Source organism: Neurospora tetrasperma (assembly GCF_000213175.1).
Source record: "Neurospora tetrasperma FGSC 2508 unplaced genomic scaffold NEUTE1scaffold_81, whole genome shotgun sequence".
Taxonomy (NCBI): Eukaryota; Fungi; Ascomycota; class Sordariomycetes; order Sordariales; family Sordariaceae; genus Neurospora; species Neurospora tetrasperma.
Window position 1 is genome coordinate 7288778 of NW_009799179.1, and position 22523 is coordinate 7311300.

At 51.4% G+C, this 22523-nt stretch overlaps 8 protein-coding genes across 8 annotated transcripts; 4 read left to right on the plus strand and 4 right to left on the minus strand.

Moving 5' to 3' along the window:
• Window positions 1–472: 472 nt before the first annotated feature.
• NEUTE1DRAFT_92235 (uncharacterized protein) lies at window positions 473–1700 on the plus strand (the record flags this gene model as incomplete). Its single annotated transcript, XM_009858487.1, has 2 exons — window positions 473–1009; window positions 1107–1700. 2 exons carry the CDS (start codon window positions 615–617, stop codon window positions 1534–1536), a joined length of 825 nt encoding a protein of 274 aa, XP_009856789.1.
• Window positions 1701–2333: 633 nt separating this feature from the next.
• Window positions 2334–3140, minus strand: NEUTE1DRAFT_16287 (uncharacterized protein; the record flags this gene model as incomplete). The annotated part of the gene is made up of 1 exon (XM_009856601.2): window positions 2334–3140. A coding segment is annotated over one exon (807 nt), but the record flags the coding sequence as incomplete, so codon positions are not given.
• Window positions 3141–4843: 1703 nt separating this feature from the next.
• On the minus strand, window positions 4844–6437 carry NEUTE1DRAFT_150553 (uncharacterized protein; the record flags this gene model as incomplete). The annotated part of the gene is made up of 1 exon (XM_009858488.1): window positions 4844–6437. The coding sequence occupies one exon, from the start codon at window positions 6315–6317 to the stop codon at window positions 5151–5153; it is 1167 nt and encodes a 388-aa protein (XP_009856790.1).
• A 1412-nt stretch (window positions 6438–7849) lies between these two features.
• NEUTE1DRAFT_126550 (uncharacterized protein) lies at window positions 7850–8660 on the plus strand (the record flags this gene model as incomplete). The annotated part of the gene is made up of 4 exons (XM_009858489.1): window positions 7850–7999; window positions 8050–8117; window positions 8295–8410; window positions 8560–8660. The coding sequence occupies 4 exons, from the start codon at window positions 7850–7852 to the stop codon at window positions 8658–8660; spliced, it is 435 nt and encodes a 144-aa protein (XP_009856791.1).
• A 1469-nt stretch (window positions 8661–10129) lies between these two features.
• Window positions 10130–11564, plus strand: NEUTE1DRAFT_119101 (uncharacterized protein; the record flags this gene model as incomplete). The annotated part of the gene is made up of 2 exons (XM_009858490.1): window positions 10130–11123; window positions 11191–11564. The coding sequence occupies one exon, from the start codon at window positions 10224–10226 to the stop codon at window positions 11121–11123; it is 900 nt and encodes a 299-aa protein (XP_009856792.1).
• Window positions 11565–12248: 684 nt separating this feature from the next.
• Window positions 12249–13052, minus strand: NEUTE1DRAFT_73545 (uncharacterized protein; the record flags this gene model as incomplete). The annotated part of the gene is made up of 1 exon (XM_009858491.1): window positions 12249–13052. The coding sequence occupies one exon, from the start codon at window positions 12974–12976 to the stop codon at window positions 12260–12262; it is 717 nt and encodes a 238-aa protein (XP_009856793.1).
• A 1026-nt stretch (window positions 13053–14078) lies between these two features.
• On the plus strand, window positions 14079–16848 carry NEUTE1DRAFT_133644 (uncharacterized protein; the record flags this gene model as incomplete). The annotated part of the gene is made up of 3 exons (XM_009858492.1): window positions 14079–14117; window positions 14189–16494; window positions 16575–16848. The coding sequence occupies 3 exons, from the start codon at window positions 14079–14081 to the stop codon at window positions 16744–16746; spliced, it is 2517 nt and encodes an 838-aa protein (XP_009856794.1).
• Window positions 16849–17426: 578 nt separating this feature from the next.
• On the minus strand, window positions 17427–20682 carry NEUTE1DRAFT_150557 (uncharacterized protein; the record flags this gene model as incomplete). Its single annotated transcript, XM_009858493.1, has 2 exons — window positions 17427–19578; window positions 19632–20682. 2 exons carry the CDS (start codon window positions 20680–20682, stop codon window positions 17555–17557), a joined length of 3075 nt encoding a protein of 1024 aa, XP_009856795.1.
• Window positions 20683–22523: the final 1841 nt, after the last annotated feature.

A 22523-nucleotide genomic window follows, 5' to 3' on the forward strand; every position in this document is an offset into this window, starting at 1 on the left:
TGGGTCAGCTCCGAACGAATCCGGGGACCTCGCATCCAAGTTGCATTCCGAGAATGTGATATAATGCGTTGTAAAAATTGGAGAAAAAAGGGAGAAAAAGTCCAAAATCGAAAAAGTTTTCGGCTACTTTTATGGGCGGCCAGGCGGGCAGGGGACGTGCACGCAGCAGACCAGTTGGCTGTGGCTTACCAGCGCAAGTCGAGGTGGGGTCCAATTCTGGCGGGACGATTCTCACTGTCAGGTACTGCACCAGCCACAAGAATGAGCGCCCGGCGTAATGCGGATCCGCCTTTCAGCCAGAATGCCAAGAACGCGGCCAAAGCCGGCACAGGTGGGGCCGGCTATGGAGATTGGACGCATGGATCCTCGTCAATGTCACTGCCCCTTCCGAATGCCGGGCAAGATCCCGATCATCTGAATGTGTGACTGACGTGGTGACTTGCGTTCTGCAACGACATCATACCTTCAATCTCCGAAAAGCTCCAACACTTCTTGTATCCCAGTTTCGACAACACAGTTACCCTCGTTCCTGCAGAACATCCACCAGACCGAACCGCTCCCTACCTGTTATCAAAGTACACGCAAAACGAACCCAAGACAAACCACCAAAGACAATGAACACTGCGCAATCCCTCCCACGATTCCTACTCCCACGGCTGAGCTGGCAGGGTCATCTCTCGCCAAACGTAGCCAGAACTGTTCCGTCCATTCTCCTGCAAGCCCACGATCAGCAACCACGAATATGGCAACCCCTCTGCTCTTCAAGGTCCTTTCACTCGAGCCAGCCGACTGATCATGCCCAATGTACCGCACCGAGCAACAAGCCGCGGTCGCTTAACATAATCGCCCGCAACCCAAGTCTAAGACGCTCATTCCATGCTTCCGCGGCACGAAGGCGCGACCACCACTTCGACACACTCAAGTTTGTCCAGCGCCTACAAGAAGATGGGTTCACAGAAGAGCAATCAGTGGCCATGATGAAAGTCCTGAACGACGTGATCGAAGAAAGGTGAAGCTCACATTATTCATCAGCCACCCCCTTTTCTTCTTCGACACCCCTTATTGTCCCGCTCTGTACACTAACCACTCCTCTTTTCACTAAGCAGCATACAAAACCTCACCCGAACCATGGTCCTCCGCGAAGACGCCGCCAAAGCGACTTACACGCAAAAAGTCGACTTCGCCAAGCTGCGCAGCGAGCTACTCTCGGCCGACAGCACCGAGTCGAACACCACCCGGGCCGCCCACGAACGGCTGACCAATGATATTGCCAAGCTCAACAGCCGGCTACGCGACGAGATCGGTCGTACCCAGGCTAGCGTCCGGCTCGACCTGAATCTGGAGAAGGGCCGCATCCGCGAGGAGGCCGTGTCGCAGGAGCTCAAGATCAAGGAGACGGAGACCAAAATCGAGCAGGAAGTGGCAGCGCTGAGGCAGCAGTTGGAACAAGTCAAGTTCCAGACGCTGCAGTGGCTTATGGGCGTGTGCACTGGTTTTGCTGCGTTGTTGCTCGGTGCCTGGCGTTTGTTGATGTGAGGTAACACCGGAAAGACCAGGAGGGTGTGTTTGTTATGTTTGCTTGGGGCTGAGGTCTTCTTCCTACCTGGGAAAGAGTTGTCATGATACCTATGGTATAACTACTGAGCGCTATGCTTGTTTGTTGTTTGTGCTTATGAAAGAACCAAGGAATCACTTTCACAAGTACCACGTTGAAGTCCGGCCCTATCTGTTGCTCTACGTTTGAGTGGTATCGTTTGCACTAAGGGATGAAACTGGTGGTCATGGTTCCTTTGGTTAGCTCCACAAGAACGGCCGCGGACAAGTGTCGATGGTACCCATGTGCTTCATGCTGCGCCTGCCATGGACATCACAAATCAGTGAGGTTTTCTTCTAATTGAGCGTTTACTGTATGTACCGTACTTACCCTTCCTCTGACGCTTTAATGTTGTAAGTCTAATGAACGTTGCTTTGTCTCAGGAGTAGCACTTGGCTTAGCGGAAGGGCTTGGGTATTCGAATCCCACATCACGTATTGATAGGGGTATCACAGTCTATGTAAGCTCAACTGGCGACGGAGAGGCGTCGTGTTGAATCTACATGCGATCAAAGCTAAAACCAATCATAAGTAGCTGCGGGTATGAGATGATCCTCGAGCTATCAAAGGGAAGGTCGACATCACAAACTCGTGGAATGGAACGCTTTTACAGTCTCTCAAGACAACCTAGTGCTTTCAAATCTCCTCATTCCACTTCAGCTATCTGTTTCCATGGATCCCTTCGATTTGTACCAACAAGGTCACACCTAACTAACCCACACCACGACGTACACCAAGTGTTAACCCTCACACTTCATCTTGATACTCTTACACCTCGCGCAGGGTGTCGGCCCAGTCCCAGTCCCACGATTACCACCATTTCCATTTCTTCTCTGAATACCACCACCATTACCCGTCCCGCCACCATCGGCGTGACCGCTACCGTTGCTCAAAACCGTACAAGGCAAGAACTCATCACCCCTCTGAGGCCTCGCGAAACGTCCTATACCATTACGCGTACCTGTACCAATCAGGCCCCCTCCGACATTCCCAGCAGCAGCAGCTACCTCATCCAGCTGTCTCTGTCTACGAGCGCACGAGTGACACGGTCCGGGAACGCCCGTCGCTTGGATTTGGCGGGCGCGGGAGACTTCGTAGGCTGTGCCGTATTTCTTTCGTTTCTTGGGGAAGTTTGTTGTTGCTTTTTGGGTTGGAGTTGTTGGAGTTGCGACTCTAAAGTGGTATTGGGGTAGAGATTGGTGGGGTTGTATGAAGTGAGACCGTGAACCTGGAGGAGGTGATTGTGATTTTGTTTGTGATTGATCTTGATGCCGAGGGCTCAGAGGGCTAGGGGTTGTAAGAATGAGTGTTGGCTTGCTTTGTGATGTTGGTGCTTCTGGGTTGGTAACGGCTGGCTGGGGTAGGAGTGATGTGCGTGCTGTATGCTGCGTCTTTTGAAGGGTGTTGCCAGTGTGAGAGGAGGAGGGTATTTCTTCAGTTTCGAAGTGTTGTGGTTGAGAACCATTCGAGATGCACTTCCTCTTCTTGACCGCTGGCCGCTGTGAATAGAGATCGTCAACGTTGGAACTATCTGCTTGAGGAGTAATGTTGTGGCACGACCGAGATAGAGTTGGAGGAGGCGACAAGACGCAGGTATTCCCCGCATGATGGTGGTGGGTAGTGTTGATTTGATCAGCAGCAGGGTCCTCACGGGAGCAGGACAGCGTCTGATATGAAGACCTCTTATAAGGGACTTGCGAAGTTGGAAGCACCACAACTCTTCTATGGATACCGACTATCTGTCTTGTGCACGGAAGCTCTTTTGTGGTAGTAATAACCCGATGTTTCTCAGCTCCCGAAGCTGTTCGTTCCCTATAGTCGGCGGCCTGGACTGGTGATGAAAACTGGCAAGGGCTTGAGGTTTGTGTGCGCAGCATCAACAGGCCTATTACAGCATCGATTTCTGCCGTCGATAGATGAACGCTCATATCGGTCAGAGCCTCTATAACCCTGAGACTAACGTGTTGCTCATGGTTGTTCGACGGCGTGATCTGTGAGGATATGTCTAGTGGTCTAGACTGCTGAAAAGGTCTTCTCGCACGGGATAACCACATCGCGTCACCCAGAGACTCAGGGCACAATCTATGCGAATCTTCATTTGTCACTTTTCAAAGTTCTCTTCTTCCTGGTAAGAGAGGTTTCTGGGTCTTAGAGGCTTTTACGGGCAAGAAGAAGAAGAAGGAGGAGGAAGCGGTGATTGCATCCACACTTTGACAATGGAGCAGGCAAGGCCTTGGATAAACAGAAGAAGACTACTTCCTCGTCGCCACGGGAATTTTCTCTTTCTCTGACATGATGGTAGTCGAGAAGGTTCAACAGTACTTCAGCATTTGATGGTGCGTCAAATTCCTGTGAAGCGCTTTGTAGGGTCGTAAAGCTCTATATACCTACCTATCTTGGTGGTGTCTGATTCCATTACCCCAGGTGGGTGTTATCAACAATTGTCAACAAACCCTGAACAGATATTCATGAGCCCAAAACAATCGGCATGTTTTCCAAGCACATCAACCTAGTGATCCTCAAGATTGTTCCAGAAGAATGCCCGCAAATTGACATATGATGACGGCTTTCCTCGTTTGCAGGCATACTGCTCGTTGCCCATGTTGAAGATGCTAAGAGATGTAGAACAGTTCTTCAAGATGCACCACAGTAACTTCTATAGTCGATCGATTGGGCTTTCCGGAGTTCCGACACTTGTTTTACGCTTACAACTGCCTCTGTTGCGTGGAGAACGTTCAGTGTTCATGTTATCATCTTGGTGATCCCAGACCTTGAGTCAGCCTATATAGGTTTTGACTTGCAGACGTTCATTCAACCAATAGCAAACGTGGTACACACGGTTGTATAGTGTAGCGGTTATCACTCCGGATTCTGATTCTCTTCAGGACGTTCCGGCAACCCCGGTTCGATTCCGGGTACGACCTTATTTTTTTCATTCCTTTAACATTGTAAATCTGTTCCCTCCATCTTTTCCCCGCATTGCAGCTCATTTTTTTTTATTTTTCGAGCCGTTTCAAGATTGCGAGCAGATGTGCTCTTACTAGTTGTTTCGGGGATTGTTTCTTGAAAGCACAGAAAGACAGCCCTGTTACGGCACCATGGACCGGAACAGTTCATCAGGGGCTCAGCTTGGCCGCCAAGATCATCAACGACATGTGTAATACATACGGAAACTGACATATAGATGTTCAAAATCTATACAAATTGTCACGAACATGACCTTGTCATATGCAGACGGGTTATTTAAGTAGTTATTTTTGGTATTGCAATACAAAATGCCTCGTTCTATGGATATCTAATTGTTTGAAGACAAGGGTGCAGTAACACAAAAAGAAAAATGCAGTAACAAACGTACAAGAGATGACAATTCCTTATCTATCATCTAACATCCTCCATCACACATACATTATTGATTATTCTAGAAAAAGAACCGAAAGGGGGGATATCTATCGCAAAAGGTTCAAACGGTATCAGAAGCCGAAACCTTGCACGAAACCATCACCACCATGCGCCATGCTTACTTTTTTTTTGTGCACAGGTATCTGTCGTTCAAGCGATTAGAGGGGCTTCTCCGCAACAATCCAGTAACTTGTCGAAATGAGACGCATCCTATCCATCTTCACAAACGCCTGCCCATCCAGACATAACCTGTTGATCAATGTCTTGAAGTGCTGGGGCAGGACTTTGATCTTCACCAAGCCCAGAATGATCTGGCGCATGGTGCGGAAGTAAATGTCAACCCGATCAATCAGAGGTGCCTGCAAGCCGTCGATGCTCGCGTTCTCGGATTTTGTGACGACGAAGCCAGCATCCTCGAGGGCCTTCTCGAAGCTCTTGGGCGTTGGCGTGCCAACGGCGCCGATTAGGGGCTTCACGCGCCTCATGAGCGCAAGGTGTTCCGGGTTGCTGGGGTCGTAGCCTGGCAGGCTAACCCAGTCGAGGAGCGAGACCTTGGCACCCGGCTTGAGAACGCGGTAGACTTCACGGAAGAGCGTTGGGAGATCCTTGCACAATGACAGTGCTTGGATCTGGTAGAAGCAGTCAAAGGAGTTGTCGGCAAAGGGTAGTGGTAGCGTGTTCATGTCTTGTTGTACAAAGTTGTTCTTGAATCCCTTCTGGTTGTTGAACTCTTGTGCCTGGGCGACCTGGTTAGGGTCGATGTTGAGACCGGTAACTGTAGCGCCGGTCATGCTGGCCATATGAGCAGCCACGCGCCCTCGGCCACATCCCAAGTCGAGAACCTTGTCGCCGGCCTTCATGCCAATGGCATGTGCGACGGCCTTCTCATAAAGCAGCTGATTCTCGATGACGGAAGCCCGCTTGTCCATGTGGGGAGGAATGTACATCTTCTCGACATCGCCCATGGCGCAGAGGTGGTTAATAATTCCGTAGTAAGCCTTCAAGCACTCGCCGACCTTGGCCTGGTAGTCAGGACCAAGTTCCTTGATCATGGCATCTTCGTCGGCCCAGTCAAGGTTGTAGATGACATACGAGTGCATGTAGTCATCGACCTGCTTTGGTGTTAGGTGGTGAATGTACTTGAAGGCTGACCGGAAGGTCTTGAAGCGGTTTGTGGTGGATTGCCGGTCGGCGTCGTCAAGCCCCAGCGCATCTTGCTTCCGTGTGGATGGTGGCGCATTCACGGAGAGCTTTTGCTTCTCTTCGGCTATCCTGTCGATGCCGTCGGAGCTATCCGATACCCGGTTCTGAAGTGGAACGGACATGGTGAAGAATGTGCAGATTTCTGGGGCGCGGGGGAGGCAGTGCTTGAGCCCCAGATGCGGAGATGTGGGCGGAGAGGTTTAAGTTTTGTGGATGGGGGGGTGGTAGAGCCCTTCGCGAGTGAAAGATGGATGAGAGGACGACAACTGATGTAGAAGCCGGAAATAAGCACAGCACAACGGGCCGCAGAGCTGCTTTATTGTGAAATATTTGGTTGGCTAGGTAAAAGTTGAGTGAGAGGAGAATGAACTGGAGGAGTGAACGCAAAATTAGTGGATAGACAGGTAAATATCGATTATGATATCAAGCCGTGCATGGAGATGAACGGGAATTCCAGGTACCATCGATCTATGGCACTATCACTTGCACGGGAAGAGCGGAGCTCAAAATGTGGAAAAGAAAAGAAAAACTTTAACATGCAAGGATTGGGACTGGACAATGATCGGAGCATACTGTCAACAGACTGGATCCCGAAAGGTCCGGGAGGTCCGGGAGCGCCGGATGAGTTCGGTCGGAAGTCGGGTCCAAAAAGTCGTCACCTGAGGATGAGTTCGCCGCGTCGCGACTAACTTTGAAACGGTAGTGTATAATATCTGGGCGCTTAAAGGGGACCTTGAAGCCGTCATCATGAAAAGTTCGGGGTTTCAAAAGAAGCAGGAAGAACTGTGCTTGGGGATAACCGTTCGGTGAATTAGTCATCTCCACTGTTGGGTAAGACGCATGCATCAGTCATCCCACCTTCCGGTTTGCTGTTGCAGCCGTTGCAGTAATGGATGCTGTCCGTCTTGTACAGATGACAGTGACAAAGTTGATGGGAATACTACCAACGACATCAGGTTGTTTGCGTATTACCGCAGATGCCGCCTTGATCGACGACTATGGGGCAACGGGCAGGAACGGAGGGAGAGAGGAGGGTTCATTTCCCTGTGTTCCGGTCTCATAGGCATCATATCCCCATCATAGCCATCATGGACTGGTGTTGGTAATCTGCCATGTCCAAAAAAGCGCGGGACCTCGGTTCAAACTTTGTAAGCGGCCGAAATGTGTACCTTTGGCTCGTCTCGTGGGAAATTTAGCGCCGGATGTTCGTTGATAAGTGCGTCTTTTCTGGGCGACTTTTTCAATTAAAGTCCCCTCCTCAACCGCTCCAAATAAAAAGATGGGCGATATCGGGGCTGTTTGATCCGTCGGTCAATATGTCACCAAATGCCGTTGTGAGAGAAGGACAGGGTCCTGAACGCCGGGGTCCCATCTTCGGACAAAACAAGCTCGGAGGTAAGTCTGACAAGATTTTCTCTGATGCCGGGATGACCTCGCGGTGGGACTTTCGACGAATAGAATTTAACAAGCTGCAACCCTGAGAGTTGAGCAGGGTGTATTTTACCTCATCTCCCCATCGCTGTTGGCACGACAAATCAACCTGATATCATGTCGGCTTTGCATAGTACGATTGGTACGTGAGGCATATGGCCGGAGAGCTCGGTCGTTGGGTCCCGTTCGGATCGGCGCCTGACACGTTCAAACCGTCAAGACAATGCCGGGTGTGCTACCGAGTGTTCGTCAAGGGGGTTCTGACGCTGTGGTGCCGGGCATCTTTGCTGATATTTTGAGCCGATCAGGCGAGGCCAGCGGTTGCGGGCGAACCCGAATGGTCATCGCGGGCGCGTTGAAAAACCCGAGTGAAGTGAAAGGCCGGAATCCGGTCGTTGGTCCATTATAAATGCCGTTGAAAAGCTTTGGGGTCCCGGGCCGCTTGGGATGACGCACTGTCTGCAGCCCGCTTCGATGTTGCAGATTTTAGTGTACGTACTGTGTAGTTCAGGGTCCACTGAGCCAGCCAGCCCTATCAGGCCGGGCAGTATATTCAGCGTCGCTAGACACGGAGCGCTCCTCGCAGCTTTTGAAGACTGATAACTGACCTGGTGTTGGTTTGCTGTACAAATTGTTAGTACATGAGTGCTCTGGATCCACCTGTACAGTGTACAGGAATTTCACGACACTTTCACATTGGAAACTTTGCATGGCGCCTCGGAGCTGCCCGAAGTCCTCTCGAGACCTGATGGCAATAGTGTACCGGTAAAACCGAATACCATAGGTATGCTTGGTGAGCTGCCATACCGACGTGCAGAACCCGACCAACCGCATCTCATACTAATGATCTGCAAATACTCCTGTCCTATGAATTACATTATCGATCTGGGCTGCTGGCCCAATATTTCACTTCCGCAACACCACCATCGACAGGACTGCAACCCATCACAACTCGCAGTATCAACACCGAAGACTTCGCCAGCGGAGCATTTGCTATACTTCGCTGCAATTGCGAACGAAACATGTTCAACTGAAACATAACCCACTGCGAATGTCCTGGGTAGATTGACTACTGAACAAGCACCCGTTGCTCATGGGAAACCCCCAAGTTGAACTGAACAGTAATTCACATCTACGAGAGTGAGCGGATGGACTTGAACATGAGGGGAAAGCTTCTGATAAGATCGAAGAAGCCATGCATTTCGCATGAAAAAAGAGTTGCTTACTTATGTCAGCTACTTCTGATGGCCAGGCAAGCCAGGTTTACCAGGCTCTCCGCAAACAGTGCTTCTGGCTCTGGATGAAAAAAGTGTTGATCTGGGGAACATGCAAAAAAGAGGGAGAAATCAGCGCATTACTGATATTAGACGATCAGATGCCACGATCAACAAGAAGAAAACCGTTTAGGCGCTGGACACTGGCGCTTCTGTTGTTTTTTTGTCCTTTGTTGTGCCACCTTCGTCCAACATCACACCGGCGTCTCCTGCATGAACCACGAGGACACTCCGATACGACTCATTTCTCTGGCTGAAACAATAGTTTCTTGATGTTCCTCTGTTGTTTCCTCGAGGTATTGGATCCCACTCCAAAGAAAAGCTGGCGCCAGAGGTTCAGCTCGCCCAAGCCTGGGGCCAGGCGCAATGAGTCCTTTGAGCAATCAACCACGCTTTCCCAAAATGGGTTTGAATAGAACTTCAATAAACACTTTGTTGCGGACCCCTAAATTTGCCGCTAGTCAACCACACCGCATGCACCAAACAATCACCATGCCTCTCCTTCACGTTCCCTGCCTTATTCTGGAAGGACGCTATTTCTCACGTGGCATCAACGCCAAACGCCTCTTACATCCTCATCTTCACCTCGCCCTTGCTTTGTCTCCCGTACAACTAACCTGCTTTAGACGTTTGGCTTCTCCCCGAGTCCCGTATCCCCGGCTGCATGAAGCATCTTCAACTACTCGGCTAGTTCCGTCAGGCCATCATTGGGCGGAGCACCGAGTCTGACCTGAACGTCTTCGTCCGAACCTCGATCGCCTTGAAGCTCTTCAAGGTTTCCGACACCTCGGGACCGAACTTTCATCCCTTCGAATTCTTAGTCGTGGCAATTCATCCCATGCTCTGGGAGAAGGTGGCTCCATCGTTGGGCTCAATGAAGCCTTCCTCTGAATAGAGATCTGAATAAGCCATTGACGAATCCCCTCCGTCAACCTCCACCAAAGCAAACCCTTGACCTCAATAACCACACCATCACTGATGATCCTTTCACCACCTTTGCCTAGTTCTGGACCGGCCTGTTGTCTTCTTTGAACGAGCTCCCTCCCTCGCGGCCACCGCCTCCTTGGACGATCCTTGTCGCTGACCAGGTTAACCTCCGGTTCTATAGAGATCTCGTTTGAATAAACATGCCTGCGCAGACGACTTAAGCAGCCGTGATATTTAGTATATAAGAGATGGTGTTGACCTCCTCAGAACACACTTCTTTTTTTCTCCATCACCTTTGACATTGCCAATCAACCCTCAGAGGTCTTCATTCTCTCAATCAACAGGGTCCTTTCGTTGACACTTTTTACATTCTTCATCCAAGCCGTTTTGTTCAAGATGAAGTTCACTCTCCCTCTTGTCATCTTCGCCGCCGTGGCCTCCGCCACCCCGGTCGCCCAGCCAAACGCTGAGGCCGAAGCCCAGTGGTGCCGGATCCATGGCCAGTCCTGCTGGAAGGTCAAGCGTGTTGCCGATGCCTTCGCCAACGCCATCCAGGGCATGGGTGGTCTCCCGCCCCGCGACGAGTCCGGCCACCAGCCCGCCCAGGTCGCCAAGCGCCAGGTTGACGAGCTTGCCGGCATCATCGCCCTCACTCAGGAGGACGTTAACGCCTACTACGACTCGCTCAGCCTCCAAGAGAAGTTCGCTCCCTCCACCGAGGAGGAGAAGAAGACCGAGAAAGTCGCCAAGCGTGAGGCCGAGGCCGAGGCACAATGGTGCCGCATCCACGGCCAATCGTGCTGGAAGAAGCGTGAGGCCGAAGCCCAGTGGTGCCGGATCCACGGCCAGTCGTGCTGGAAGCGTGACGCCCTCCCCGAGGCCGAGCCCCAGTGGTGCCGGATCCACGGCCAGTCCTGCTGGAAGAAGCGTGACGCCGCTCCCGAGGCTGCCCCCGAGGCTGAGGCCAACCCACAATGGTGCCGCATCCACGGCCAGTCCTGCTGGAAGGCCAAGCGCGCCGCCGAGGCCGTCATGACCGCCATCCAGTCCGCCGAGGCCGAGTCCGCCCTCCTTCTCCGTGACACCACCTTCAGCCCCGTCGACCGCGTCGGCAAGCGCGATCCCCAGTGGTGCAACATGAGGCTCCACCCCGATAGGGGCTGCTGGAAGCGTGATGCCTCCCCTGAGGCCGCTTGCAACGCTCCCGACGGCGCCTGCACCAAGGCTACCCGTGACTTGCACGCCATGTACAACGTGGCTCGTGCCATCCTCACTGCTCACTCTGATGAGAACTAGGTCAGTCACAGCTCCCTTCTAAAAGTACCCCGATCAGCCCACATGCTAACATGCATCACTTCGGTAGATGTTTCCCCAAAATCTTCTTCCCTAGGAGAGGGTACGACAAAGCAAACAAGAAGGGGGCAGAGAAAAGGCTTGGATATATCACTTTTGCTCCCTCTTTACACACTTCACTTCTTTCTGGAAAAAAAAAGTACAACACATCTATATACACACACACACAGAAGCTTTTTGGGTTCACACTCAACACAAAGGGATTGGATAGGTGAATACTTGTACAATCCTGTTTTTATCAATTATTCTTCAAGTGGGATGGGAATGGGGTTATTGGAGCGTGCCTGTACTTAGCTAGTTCTGAATCTCTCCCGCTCACCCGGACACTGAATTCAAGGATGAGGCTGCTTGCCGAATGAAGGCAGCCTCGGATAATTCCCTTGATATGCTTTCTTCATGCTCACTTGCTTCCCGTGACATATTATCTGCCCGTATGGTCTGAGAATATACTGATCATCGCTTGGTGATCTTATGAAAGGTGTCAATAGCTGGTTTGACGCATGGCTGTCCAGGTCCAATGATATAATAGATGGAGTGTTGATAACTTCATTCCTAAACGCCAAGAGTCAGACATCAGGTGAATAGTTTGTGAGCCATCCTTCGCCCTTGAGACTTAGAGGCTTATTTGCTATCGGGATTCGTTGCAGTACCTGAAATACGGGAGAGTGTCCACGGTTCCTTTGTATCGTGGGGTAAGAACTGAGAGAACAACAATATCATGGTGTCTGATGTCCATAAGCCGCCCGTGCCATCCAGATCATGTTCCCAGCCGCTACCTAGCGCGAGGGCTTTGCCGAAAATTTCCCAGTTTTATACTTCTACACATATGATACAATTAGTATGACTCTCGACATCGGGTATGCCAACGTCAACAGACTGGCCTGCAATGCCTGTCCATATGATATCCGTTGCCTTAACTCTTTTCTCTACCCTTATTGCCCTTGCTGGACTTGGAAAATCCGTCAGCGATTTCCAAAAGCCAGAACACCCAAAGAGCCACACCCGCTCATCACAGCCCCTTCTTTCTCCAGCCAAGGCATTTCCAGTGATGGCCACTCCCCCTTTTATCCATCCAACATTCAATTGCTCTCGTCCCCAGCCTTCTTCCCCTCTCTAGGCCTTACATTCTTGAAAGTTGACCCCGGCGGACTATTATCCACCTCCTTCTTCGGCCTCTCCTGCGCCGGCTCCGGCTCTGGCTCCCTTATGGTACTTGTCCCATCCTCCCAAAACTCCACATCCCCATCCTCGCCCAGAGTCCCCCTCTTGACCATCATCCCTTTTTCTTTCAATAAATCCTCGACCGTCACTTTCCGGTCTCCGAAGAGCTTGAGATGGTCGCTGATGACGTGTCGGTTACGGCAGTTCGGGCACGAAATCAACACGGACCCGTGGTGGTAACCCTGTTTGGAGACCTTGTGCTTGGATCGGTGATCGCAGGGGATGCAGGTGAAAGTGAGCTCGTACTGGGGGACTTGGGACGTGTCACGCTTGGGTTGTGCGGGTTGTTGTTGGTCGGAGGGAGGGGATTGAGGTTCGGGGGAGGATGAGGGCTGGCTTCGAGGACGAGGGATGGTGTGTTTTTGTCGGATTGGTGTGCAGTTGATATTTCCTCGTTGTTGTGTTTGCTGTTGCTGTGACAGTGGTACTGGCCGCTGGCACTGAGAGCTGTAGGAGTGAACGAAGTAGTTGAGGAAGCGCGACGTTGTGGTTGTGGTTTTCAACGATTGCGCCGGCGCCGAGCCGAGTCGGGCAATGCAGGACAGTGTTGATGCCGCTGCTCGTTTGGAGGCCATGGCTGGAGGTATAGATGGGAATGTTGGGCCGGTATGGGATCCCGTTTGGGAATTGGTTGAATCGCGGCCGAAAATTATGATATTGTGAGCAAGAAAAAAGATATAATGCGATAGATTCGGATAGAAATCCGGTCGTTTCGTCATTGCGCCGTAGAAGTCCAGCATCGCGACCCGCCCGCCCGCCTAGGTTCCCTGTCGCAAAGTTTCTTATCGATAACGATCCCTGTGGAATATCCGTTCCACTTCCTGCCTCTACATGTACTTGTAGTGCGCCTCTCCACCTGTAACAGTTCGCATCTTTCCGGCGATGCTGTCGATGATGAATTGTAAAGTGGCAAGGCCAAGTATTCTCTATCTGGTGTTCATCTTGAGCAGCCCACGACACTCACCCAGATTAACGGAGTTTCTGTTGAGTCTGTAAACAACACTGGGCGCCCGGCGTTCGAGCTGGTACGTAACGTGTAATAATACTTGCAACACACTACGTACTATACTGCTTTGATCTCTTAAGCTCCGTTGGAAGTACTTAGTACCTGGAGATCCACACTTATCTACCGCGTGCCTGAACTTCCCGTTTGTCAAATACCGTCTAGGTACCCTTCCATTACTAAACTTCATCCTCGACCACGTCTCTCACGTTTGCCACTTCTGGCAATTATCATGCCTCGGGTTTTCACTTTCTCTTGACTTCTCCGTTTGGTGGTTTTTTTAAGCCCCAAGTTTGCATATACTTTACGATTCACGGACCACCAAACGTTTTCTTTCTTCGGTCTGGGGATCGTGTACATCTGCTGCGAATCGCAGAACCCATTCCAACCCTTTGAGAGCTCGTCCCGCGCGCCCTGGCCCAGCTCGACCTGACAACTTCCTTTGTGACTCTCCATCAATAACGACTCATTGGCCACAGTCACCACAGCCCCTTAGCTATTACACGTCTTCTATTCAGACCTTTTCTTCACGCACACACTGTCGATACCCAAAGTGGTTACCGGCTGCGGTCGCTTGAGACTATAGCTCTTGGAGGGGTCACACCTGCAGGACTTCCACTTCACCCTTCACAAAGACCCTTGCGGTTTAGGAACGGAGCACAAACGTCGCAATCATGGCATCGAGAACCAACAAGATCAGGCCCATTAGGAAGGTGTGTGTGTCGGGTTTGCTTACACGGTTTGGGCGCTTTTTACCATGCAGTCAAAGCTAATGATATGTTAGCCGATAACGAATCGAGACCAGAGCGAGTTCGAGCCATGCTGGGCACTCCTGCGCGACGCCATGACCGATATTCACCTACAGAACGCCGGCCGTCTGTCCTTCGAACAATTATACCGAGCTTCATACAAGATTGTGCTCCGAAAGAAGGGCGCCCTACTCTACGAGAGGGTTAGAGACTTTGAGCAGGAATGGTTCCGAGATCACATCATGCCGAACATCGCCGCCCTGATCACCAAGAACCTGATCAACATATCGCTGCTTCAGCACCCGGGGTCGAGTTCACATGAGCGCAGGGAGATGGGCGAAAAGTTCCTGCGCGGAATACGAGACTCATGGACGGATCACAATAGGTCCATGAACATGATTGCGGACGTGCTCATGTATCTTGACCGTGTCTATACCCTAGAGACGAAGCAGCCCTCTCTGTTTGCCGTTACAATTGGTCTCTTCCGGAACAATGTCCTCCGGAGCCACATTGGCGCCGCCGCAGAAGATATCGAGCAAGACTTTGTCGTCTTTGACATTCTCTGCGCCGTCATATTGGACCTGATCAACATGGAGCGCGACGGCGATATCATCAACCGAAACCTAGTGCGCAAAATAACTGCAATGCTTGAGAGCTTATACGAGACAGATGACGAGATCGAAAACCATCGGCTTTACCTAACCCTTTTCGAACCCCGGTATCTCGAGGCAAGCACCGAGTTTTACCGCAAAGAGTGCGAGAAGCTGGTCCAGGAAGCAAATTGCAGCACATGGCTCCGCCATGCCCAACGGCGACTAAATGAGGAGCGCGAGCGATGTGGTACTACCCTATCAATTATGACGACCGACAAAATCGCGAGTGTTGTGGAGAAGGAGCTCATCGAGGCAAAGCTTGATGTCTTTCTGGCCATGGAAGGGAGCGGCCTGAAGCCCATGATCGACAATGATCGCTTGGACGACCTTTCGATCTTGTACCAACTCATATCCAGAGTGGACAGTACGAAATCGGCGCTGAAGGTTATTCTACAACGTAGAGTACGGGAGCTTGGACTGGAGATTGAGAAGGCGCTCAAGAACACAGACTTTTCCGTCGCTGGTGCAGCTACTGGGGATGGTGAGGAGGCTGGCGAAGCGGCAGAGAAGGCCAAACCCCAGACCTTGAATCCGGCTCAGCAGCAAACCGCTGCCGCTATCAAGTGGGTGGACGACGTATTGCAGCTTAAGGACAAGTTCGACAGAATATTGTCCGATTGCTTCTGCGATGATCTCCTGCTACAGTCCGCGATCACACGAAGCTTCTCTGACTTCATCAACTCTTTCAATCGCAGTTCTGAATATGTTTCGCTCTTCATTGATGACAACCTCAAACGCGGCATCAAGACCAAGACGGAAGCCGAAGTAGATGCTGTCTTGGACAAAGCCATCGTTCTTCTCAGATATCTTACAGATCGAGACATGTTCGAAAGGTATTACCAGAAACATCTGGCCAAGCGGCTACTGCATAGGAAGTCTGAAATCCATACCGAGAAGGAGATGGTATCCCGTATGAAGTCGGAAATGGGCAACCATTTCACATCCAAGTTTGAAGGCATGTTCAAGGACATGGAGTTGTCCAAGGACCTAACCGACAACTACCGTGACCATATCGCCAGTTTAGGTGATGCCGACTACAAGACGGTTGACCTCAACATCAACGTCCTGACCACCAACAACTGGCCACCCGAGGTAATGGGTGGTGGTACGTCGAAGGGAGAAGGGGCGAAACCGGATTGCTTCTATCCACCCGAAATCAAGCGGCTCCAGGAGAGCTTCTACAAGTACTACCTCAAGGACAGGAGCGGCCGTGTTCTCACATGGGTTAGCTCGGCGGGCAATGCGGACATCAAGTGTGTGTTTCCCAAGGTTCCGGGCAAGGAGACTGGACCTTTGAGCAAGGAAAGGCGGTATGAGCTAAACGTCTCGACGTATGGCATGATTGTGCTTATGCTGTTCAACGATCTCGTGGACGGCGAAAGTTTGAGCTTCGACGAAATCCAAGCCAAGACGAACATTCCGGCACCAGAGCTCATGCGAACACTGACTTCCCTTTCGAGTGTTCCCAAGTGCAGGGTACTGCTGAAGGAACCGGCCACAAAGAACGTCAAGAATACCGACAAGTTCTCTTACAACGCACAGTTTGTGAGCAAGGCTATCAGGATCAAAGCTCCCGTTATAAGCAGCATTTCCAAGGTCGAGGGAGACGAGGAGCGAAAGGAGACGGAAAGGAAGAATGATCAGACGCGCGCTCATGTTATCGATGCGGCGGTTGTCAGAATCATGAAGTCAGTCATTTTGCCCGTTGCCCCATTCCGAGTCGGTTAGCATGTATTTTGTCCCCGAAGCTAACGTTTTACTTTTACAGGCAACGCAAGTTACTGGCCCATACTAAGCTCGTCAACGAGGTGATCTCGCAACTCATGGGCCGCTTCAAGCCCGACGTACCGCTAATCAAGAAACGGATTGAGGATCTCCTGGCGAGAGAGTACCTGGAGCGGGTCGAAGGTGACTCGTCAACGTACCGATACTTGGCTTAGACCACTGCATCGCATTACACATAGTGGTAGTATATGTTGCACTAACCATAACACTATCCCGACTGGATAGTCGTTTACATACAATACATACAACAATTCATGATTGTGAGGTCCGGCGAGAATCATGCTTCAAATTAGAATCTCGATAACGTCAGTCCTCTAGTGGCCGTACGAGTAAGCAACGTGCCCTACTTGTTTACCCCATTCTACCACGCAAAGATGCTGTAAATATATATATACATGTGTGTGTGCCCAGACATAATTGCAGCTGAGCTATTCTTTGAAGGTCCTTAGGTGATCCGTCTCCTAATCCTATCAGAAGAAAGCTCCCTGTACGAACATCGGATGGGGAATATCCAGAAATGAGACACACATATTCGCGACACTGCATTTTTGGGCTGGGTCCGATGGCGCTGGACATGTATTTTTTCTAATCTGCGCATCAGCGGCTTTGTCATTCCTTCAGGAGTTGCGTTGAGTCGAGTTGAGTTGAGTTGTCTTTTGTTATTGCATATGGGCTTGAAAGTCATCCATCGCGTCGGTCTTTCGCCACGGGCCGTACTTGGAAAAGGTTGGGGGGATGAATAGAAAGTTTGAAATCTACAACGAAAACAGTCCACATGTTGTGCCTACTCTCCTTTCTTTGCCTTTGGGGGGTTTAAATGTTGATCAAGAGTAGGAACTAGCAAGCAAGGGGTTCATTGGCACTTCTATGATACCGCCGGTGCTTTTTGCGCCATCATCGTATACTGATAGTATCACTTCCCTCCATTTCACCTATAAACCTCTCAACACCACCTATTTAGCTCTACTCCTGCATCGCCGCAGCATTAGCACTAGCACTAGCATGGCTCTGGCACCAGTTAAGCCAATCCGAGAAGAAGGCCGGTTGGATCTTGACATCGCCCTTGAACCACTTCAACTGCGAATCCGCATACAGCTCAAACACTTCTTCCGTCTTCTCCCTCGCTACCAACACCGACGCGATCGCTAAGCTCGCCGTCGATGCCGCCTTGGCAAACGCGTGCGACCCGTCCTTGGGCGCCTCCGAGTGCACCTCCTGCAACTTCGCCACCAGCTCCTCGACCTGCTCGTCGCTAATTTCAGTGGTAAAGCTGCTCTTGGCCTTCTTGAGCGCCTTGGAGAATTGATTAATCATCTCGCACGCTTTATTGGCGAGTGGTTTGGTGGTGGTCGTGCGGATTAGCTCCAGCAGGGGCAGCAAAACCTCAAAAGCGAGCGGGTTCGCGATGGCTGCTTCCTTCTTGACAAAGATGGCAAGCAGGTCGAGGACGCGGTGCTTGAAGTTGATCACCGTTTCCTTGGCGTCCTTCTTCTCCTTCTTCTTGTTGGTATTGGCTGCCTTGGCCCGGTGCTTGAAGATCTCGGCTAGCTTGGCGTCGACTTCCATCATTTCGCTGTCGGACATGTCGGACTCGTCACCAGAGTCCTCAGCGTCGGCGTCTTTGTCGAGGCGGTGGCTGCCGAGAGCTTCGGCTAAGGCGGTGTCCAAAGCGTCGAGGGCTTCTTGGTTTTCGTTTTCAGGTTCTGAGGTGTTGTCGTTGTCGTTATCGTCGTCGTTGTCAGAGCCGGAGTCGTTGTCGCTGGGTTCGTCGTCGGAGCCGGCTTCTTCGAGGTTGACGATTTCCACATCGGAATCGAGTTCTTCCGCGTCGTCGTCGCTTCCGTGATCGTGGTCGAGCTCGTCGTCCGAGCCTTCGGCGTTGGCCATGTCCTCGTCCTCGGTGCTGAAGAGCGCTTGCTGGCCCTTGGCGCTCTCTTCTGCTGTCAGGGGGTCAGTCAGAAGCTTGAGGGCTTCGGACGACATGAGGTTTGTGAAGGCCTCGAAAACCTGCTGCGATACCTGCCGCATGAGCGAAGACGGGCGAGCAACCATGGCGAGAAGGATTTCCACCAGGAACTCGGCGATACCCTCGCCGCCTTGGATGTCCTCGCCGGCAAGCTTGTCGTAGCACTCTTCGAGCTCCTCGAGAAGGTTCATGACGTCGGGGTCTTCATTGTAGAATTGCAGGATAGCGACGGCATACAACAGGGCGAGAGCCTGGCGGGGAGCTTTGGTATCCTTGGTGTCCTTGGCGGGGTCGAGCAGGTCTTTGAGCCGCTCGTAGGCTTCAAGAACGGCTCCGCCGATCTCGTCCTCGGGGTCCAGGTCGACCTTGATGGAGAGGATGGCGCCGCAGAGGTGGCCGAAGTCTTCGGGCCTCTTCACGAGCTTGGCGAAGGCAGAGGTGGTCTTGGTGCGGAGCGCCTCTCTGATGCTTGCTGGGACTGACTGCTTCGAGTAAGCCAATTCCGTGAGGACCTCGATAGCCGAGCCAGGAACGGAGACGCCTGAGGTGTTCTCCTCGTCGGATGGCACGCTAGAGAGTCTGAAAAGGTAGCTGCTCAGTGACTGGTAGTACTTGGTCTCATCAAGACCGCTCTTGGAGAAGTCCTTGAGCTGCAGAGTCTTGAGTACCGTCTTGATGCTCTCGGGGGTGGTATGTTGCAGGATTTTGTCGACGGTCTTGGTGTTGGTCCGTTGATCGAAGTTGTACACGCCATTGTGGCTAAGAAGCTGGCGAAGAATTGTCGGCAGAAGGGAGGGATCGCGGTCAACGATAGCTTCGATTCCCTTAAGCGCTTTGATTGCCGCGCGGTGAAGATACCTGTCTTCCTTGGCAGCTTGATTCATGAGACAAGTCATGAGGTTCTGGCTAAATACGGACTCGACGATGAAGGTCTGGCTGGCTGCGCCTTCGAGCATCCGCTGGAAGATCATGAACCCAGAGAATTTTTGGCTGTCCGACGAGGTTTTGGAGAAGAATCCCTCTGATGAAACTTGTTAGCTCACGATCCACTCAATGGTGGGCAGTGATACGTACCATCAACGACGCGCTTCCAAAACTGCTCAAACTGCTCAGCGGCATCAGACTTATCCTTCTCGCCAAGCTTCAGGAAATGGGCAAGAATCAGATTCCACACAAAGTGCAACTGAGCAGTCCAGTTGCCTTGCTTCTGTTTCTTATTTCCCGCTTGATCGTTGGACGTATCTCTGCCACTGTCCTTCAGGACAGTAGGAAGAGAGGTGAGGGAACCAGCCTCAAGAGGGCTTCGCCACGGCTGTTTGGGCATTTTCATGTCTGGGAAGCGATCGAGAGCGGCAATCCAGATACCAACACCTTCAGGCGTCTTGGCCACCCCTTCATCGGCGAGTCTCTGCAGCGTTTCCTCCGCAAGTTCGACCTCCATCTGGGAGATGGCCTGCACAATAATCCAGCCGCATTGAGACTTGAGCCACGACTTCTTCTGAGAAAGTTTGAGGACCAGGTCCAAAACAGCCTGCCACCTCGACTTATCGGAGAAGAGAATGCCGGCACGAACAAAGCATTCGATGCCAAACAACTGACCGAAATAGTGATCTCTCTCCTCCTGACCATTGCCACTGCCTCCAGCATCGGTTTTCTCAACCAGAATACCCAGAACCTTGTCGAATGTGAGCCCCGTGTACTTGGACCCAGCAAGGTATTTTTCTCCAAATAGCTGACCCAGAATCTCAGTCAAAACCAGACTGAAGCCCAGACGGGATGCGTTCCTCCCACTGGCGAGACCGCGGAAAAGGCGGCCGGCAAGGTGGCGGAAAAGGACGGGCTCCTCGACGCCATTGCCTTCCAAAAGACCAGCAATTATGATGCTGGCAGCCTCAATGCGTTCACTTTGGTCTTCGCTGCCGAGCTTCTCATACAGTGCAAGCTCTCTCTTGCGCTCCTCAACGGTGGGGTGCTCGGTGAAGGGCGCCGGCTTGTCCTGGACTTTTGATGATGCCTTAGTTTTTGTCGAACCATTTGTCACTGGCGTATCTTTCTTTGATCTTTTCTGAGAAGGGAGACTGTCATTGGCAGCCTCCTTTGGCGTGCGTTTCCTTTTGTTGGCCATTTTGTCTGCCGTCGGTGTTGTTTTGAAATTCGATGACAACTTCCTGCCCGGGTTCAGGTTGTCAGTGGATGCGATGCCAGTATGAACAGCTGCCGGCCATTAGAGGTATCGCCGTCTCCTGGAAAATTTTAGTGGAGCCGCTGCTGTTCTGCCTGCTTCTACCGCTTTACCGACGGGATGATTCTTTCTCTTAATTGCATAGAACGATGACATTATAATGCAATGTTCGCCAAACCATCCACATCCTACCAAAGAACACTTTGCTGGGGCTGCTTGTCTTTGTCTTGATGACCACATCCACTCCACCAATACGCGTGCACATTCGACTGGATGAGGAATCCCATTTATTCCCAATAACATTCAACAGAATTTGCGAAATACTACGTCAATCGATCTCAACATGGTTTCTTTGAAGTGAACTGAATACACTGTGGACCGTCATCATGTGACACCGCGTTACCCCGCGCGTCGCCGGGGCAATGTTTGTTTACATCCGCTCGCCACACAACGCGACATCAGTCTTGTTGCTCGTTGCTAGGTTGTAACAACGAAGAGATAGTGAATGACGGCCAACGAAAACCTGGGCGAGACATTGATCGGAAAGTGTCAGATACAACTGAGGGGCCAACAACATAAACAAAACAAAAGGGAGCGATCGTATGCCGAAGTGCAAGAACGGTTGTGGGGTTTCGCCGGGAGGCAACCGTGGTTCACCCACCAAAAGGACTTTCCGAAACAGCCATTCACAGGCTCCATCACTTGAACCGAGTCTGTACATAGTAGTGTAGAGTTTGGTTTTGGTTTATCTGCGAAACCATGTCCCATGGCTCAATTTATTGTGACGAGATGTTTCCACTGGATTTCAACATCAGGACATGGAAGAACCAGTGACAGTTCCAAAGCATCATTGATGGGTACTAGGAGAAGGTGCAGACCGAGGACTTCTTTGCCGAATCGTCAATGAAAAAGTCCTTGGTGTTCAAAAGTTTTGACCTTGTTTCCGAGTCCCGATCCCTTGCCTATTCCCTTCAAAGGCCACACTTCTGTCATCCCTCTCGGGCTGCCGTGTGCGCAACTGACCCTGAGTGAATCAACATGGTATGGACCATGCAAGTAGAAAAAAAATAACGAGGACAGGTCAAAGTGTCAGCGGAATTGTGACATTTTACAGTTTAGATAAGAAGCAAAGGCGATAGTGAATACTAGGTACTACTGCGTGGTATAGGCAGAGTTCATGTACCTCGGCGCAAAGACGCACCGAATGCAAGTCTTCAGCGAGCGCTTATGTACCTCTACTGCGTGGGTAGGCCCGTGGATGTGCCTCGGAGTTGACGCCCGATCCCGCGCAATGGAAGCAACTCGTGTGAACGGAAAGAATGAAATGATGCACTGCAATAATAAGCCCGCATAATGATACTGACGAAAACAAAGAAGGAGGGATGAGATGAAAGACAGAAGTCACTACCAAGTGGAAAGCTCTGGGCAATGTGCAGCAGACGGGACCGTACGACGGGAATTAAAGTGACACATGCCAGGGGTCTCCGAAAGCGCCCGAGCGCAGCGCTTGGAACTTCCTAGGTTGCTGGGTAACAGCCCAGTCCAGTTACCACCGGTTACAAACAACCTAACCGGGTAATAACATGTTGTAAACCTTTCGCTAAGATGCTGTAAACCCTCCTCTAACATGTCGAGGATAGCGCTGATTGCTCCTGCCAACCCACGATAGCGTCAACTCCAGTACCGCCTCGGCCTGGTGTCGTTCTCGTTGTTGGGCTTCCGTAGGTGCAACGCCGTGGCAACCCTCCATCCTCGTTGCCCCTTCCGCCAACCAGTTGAAGGCA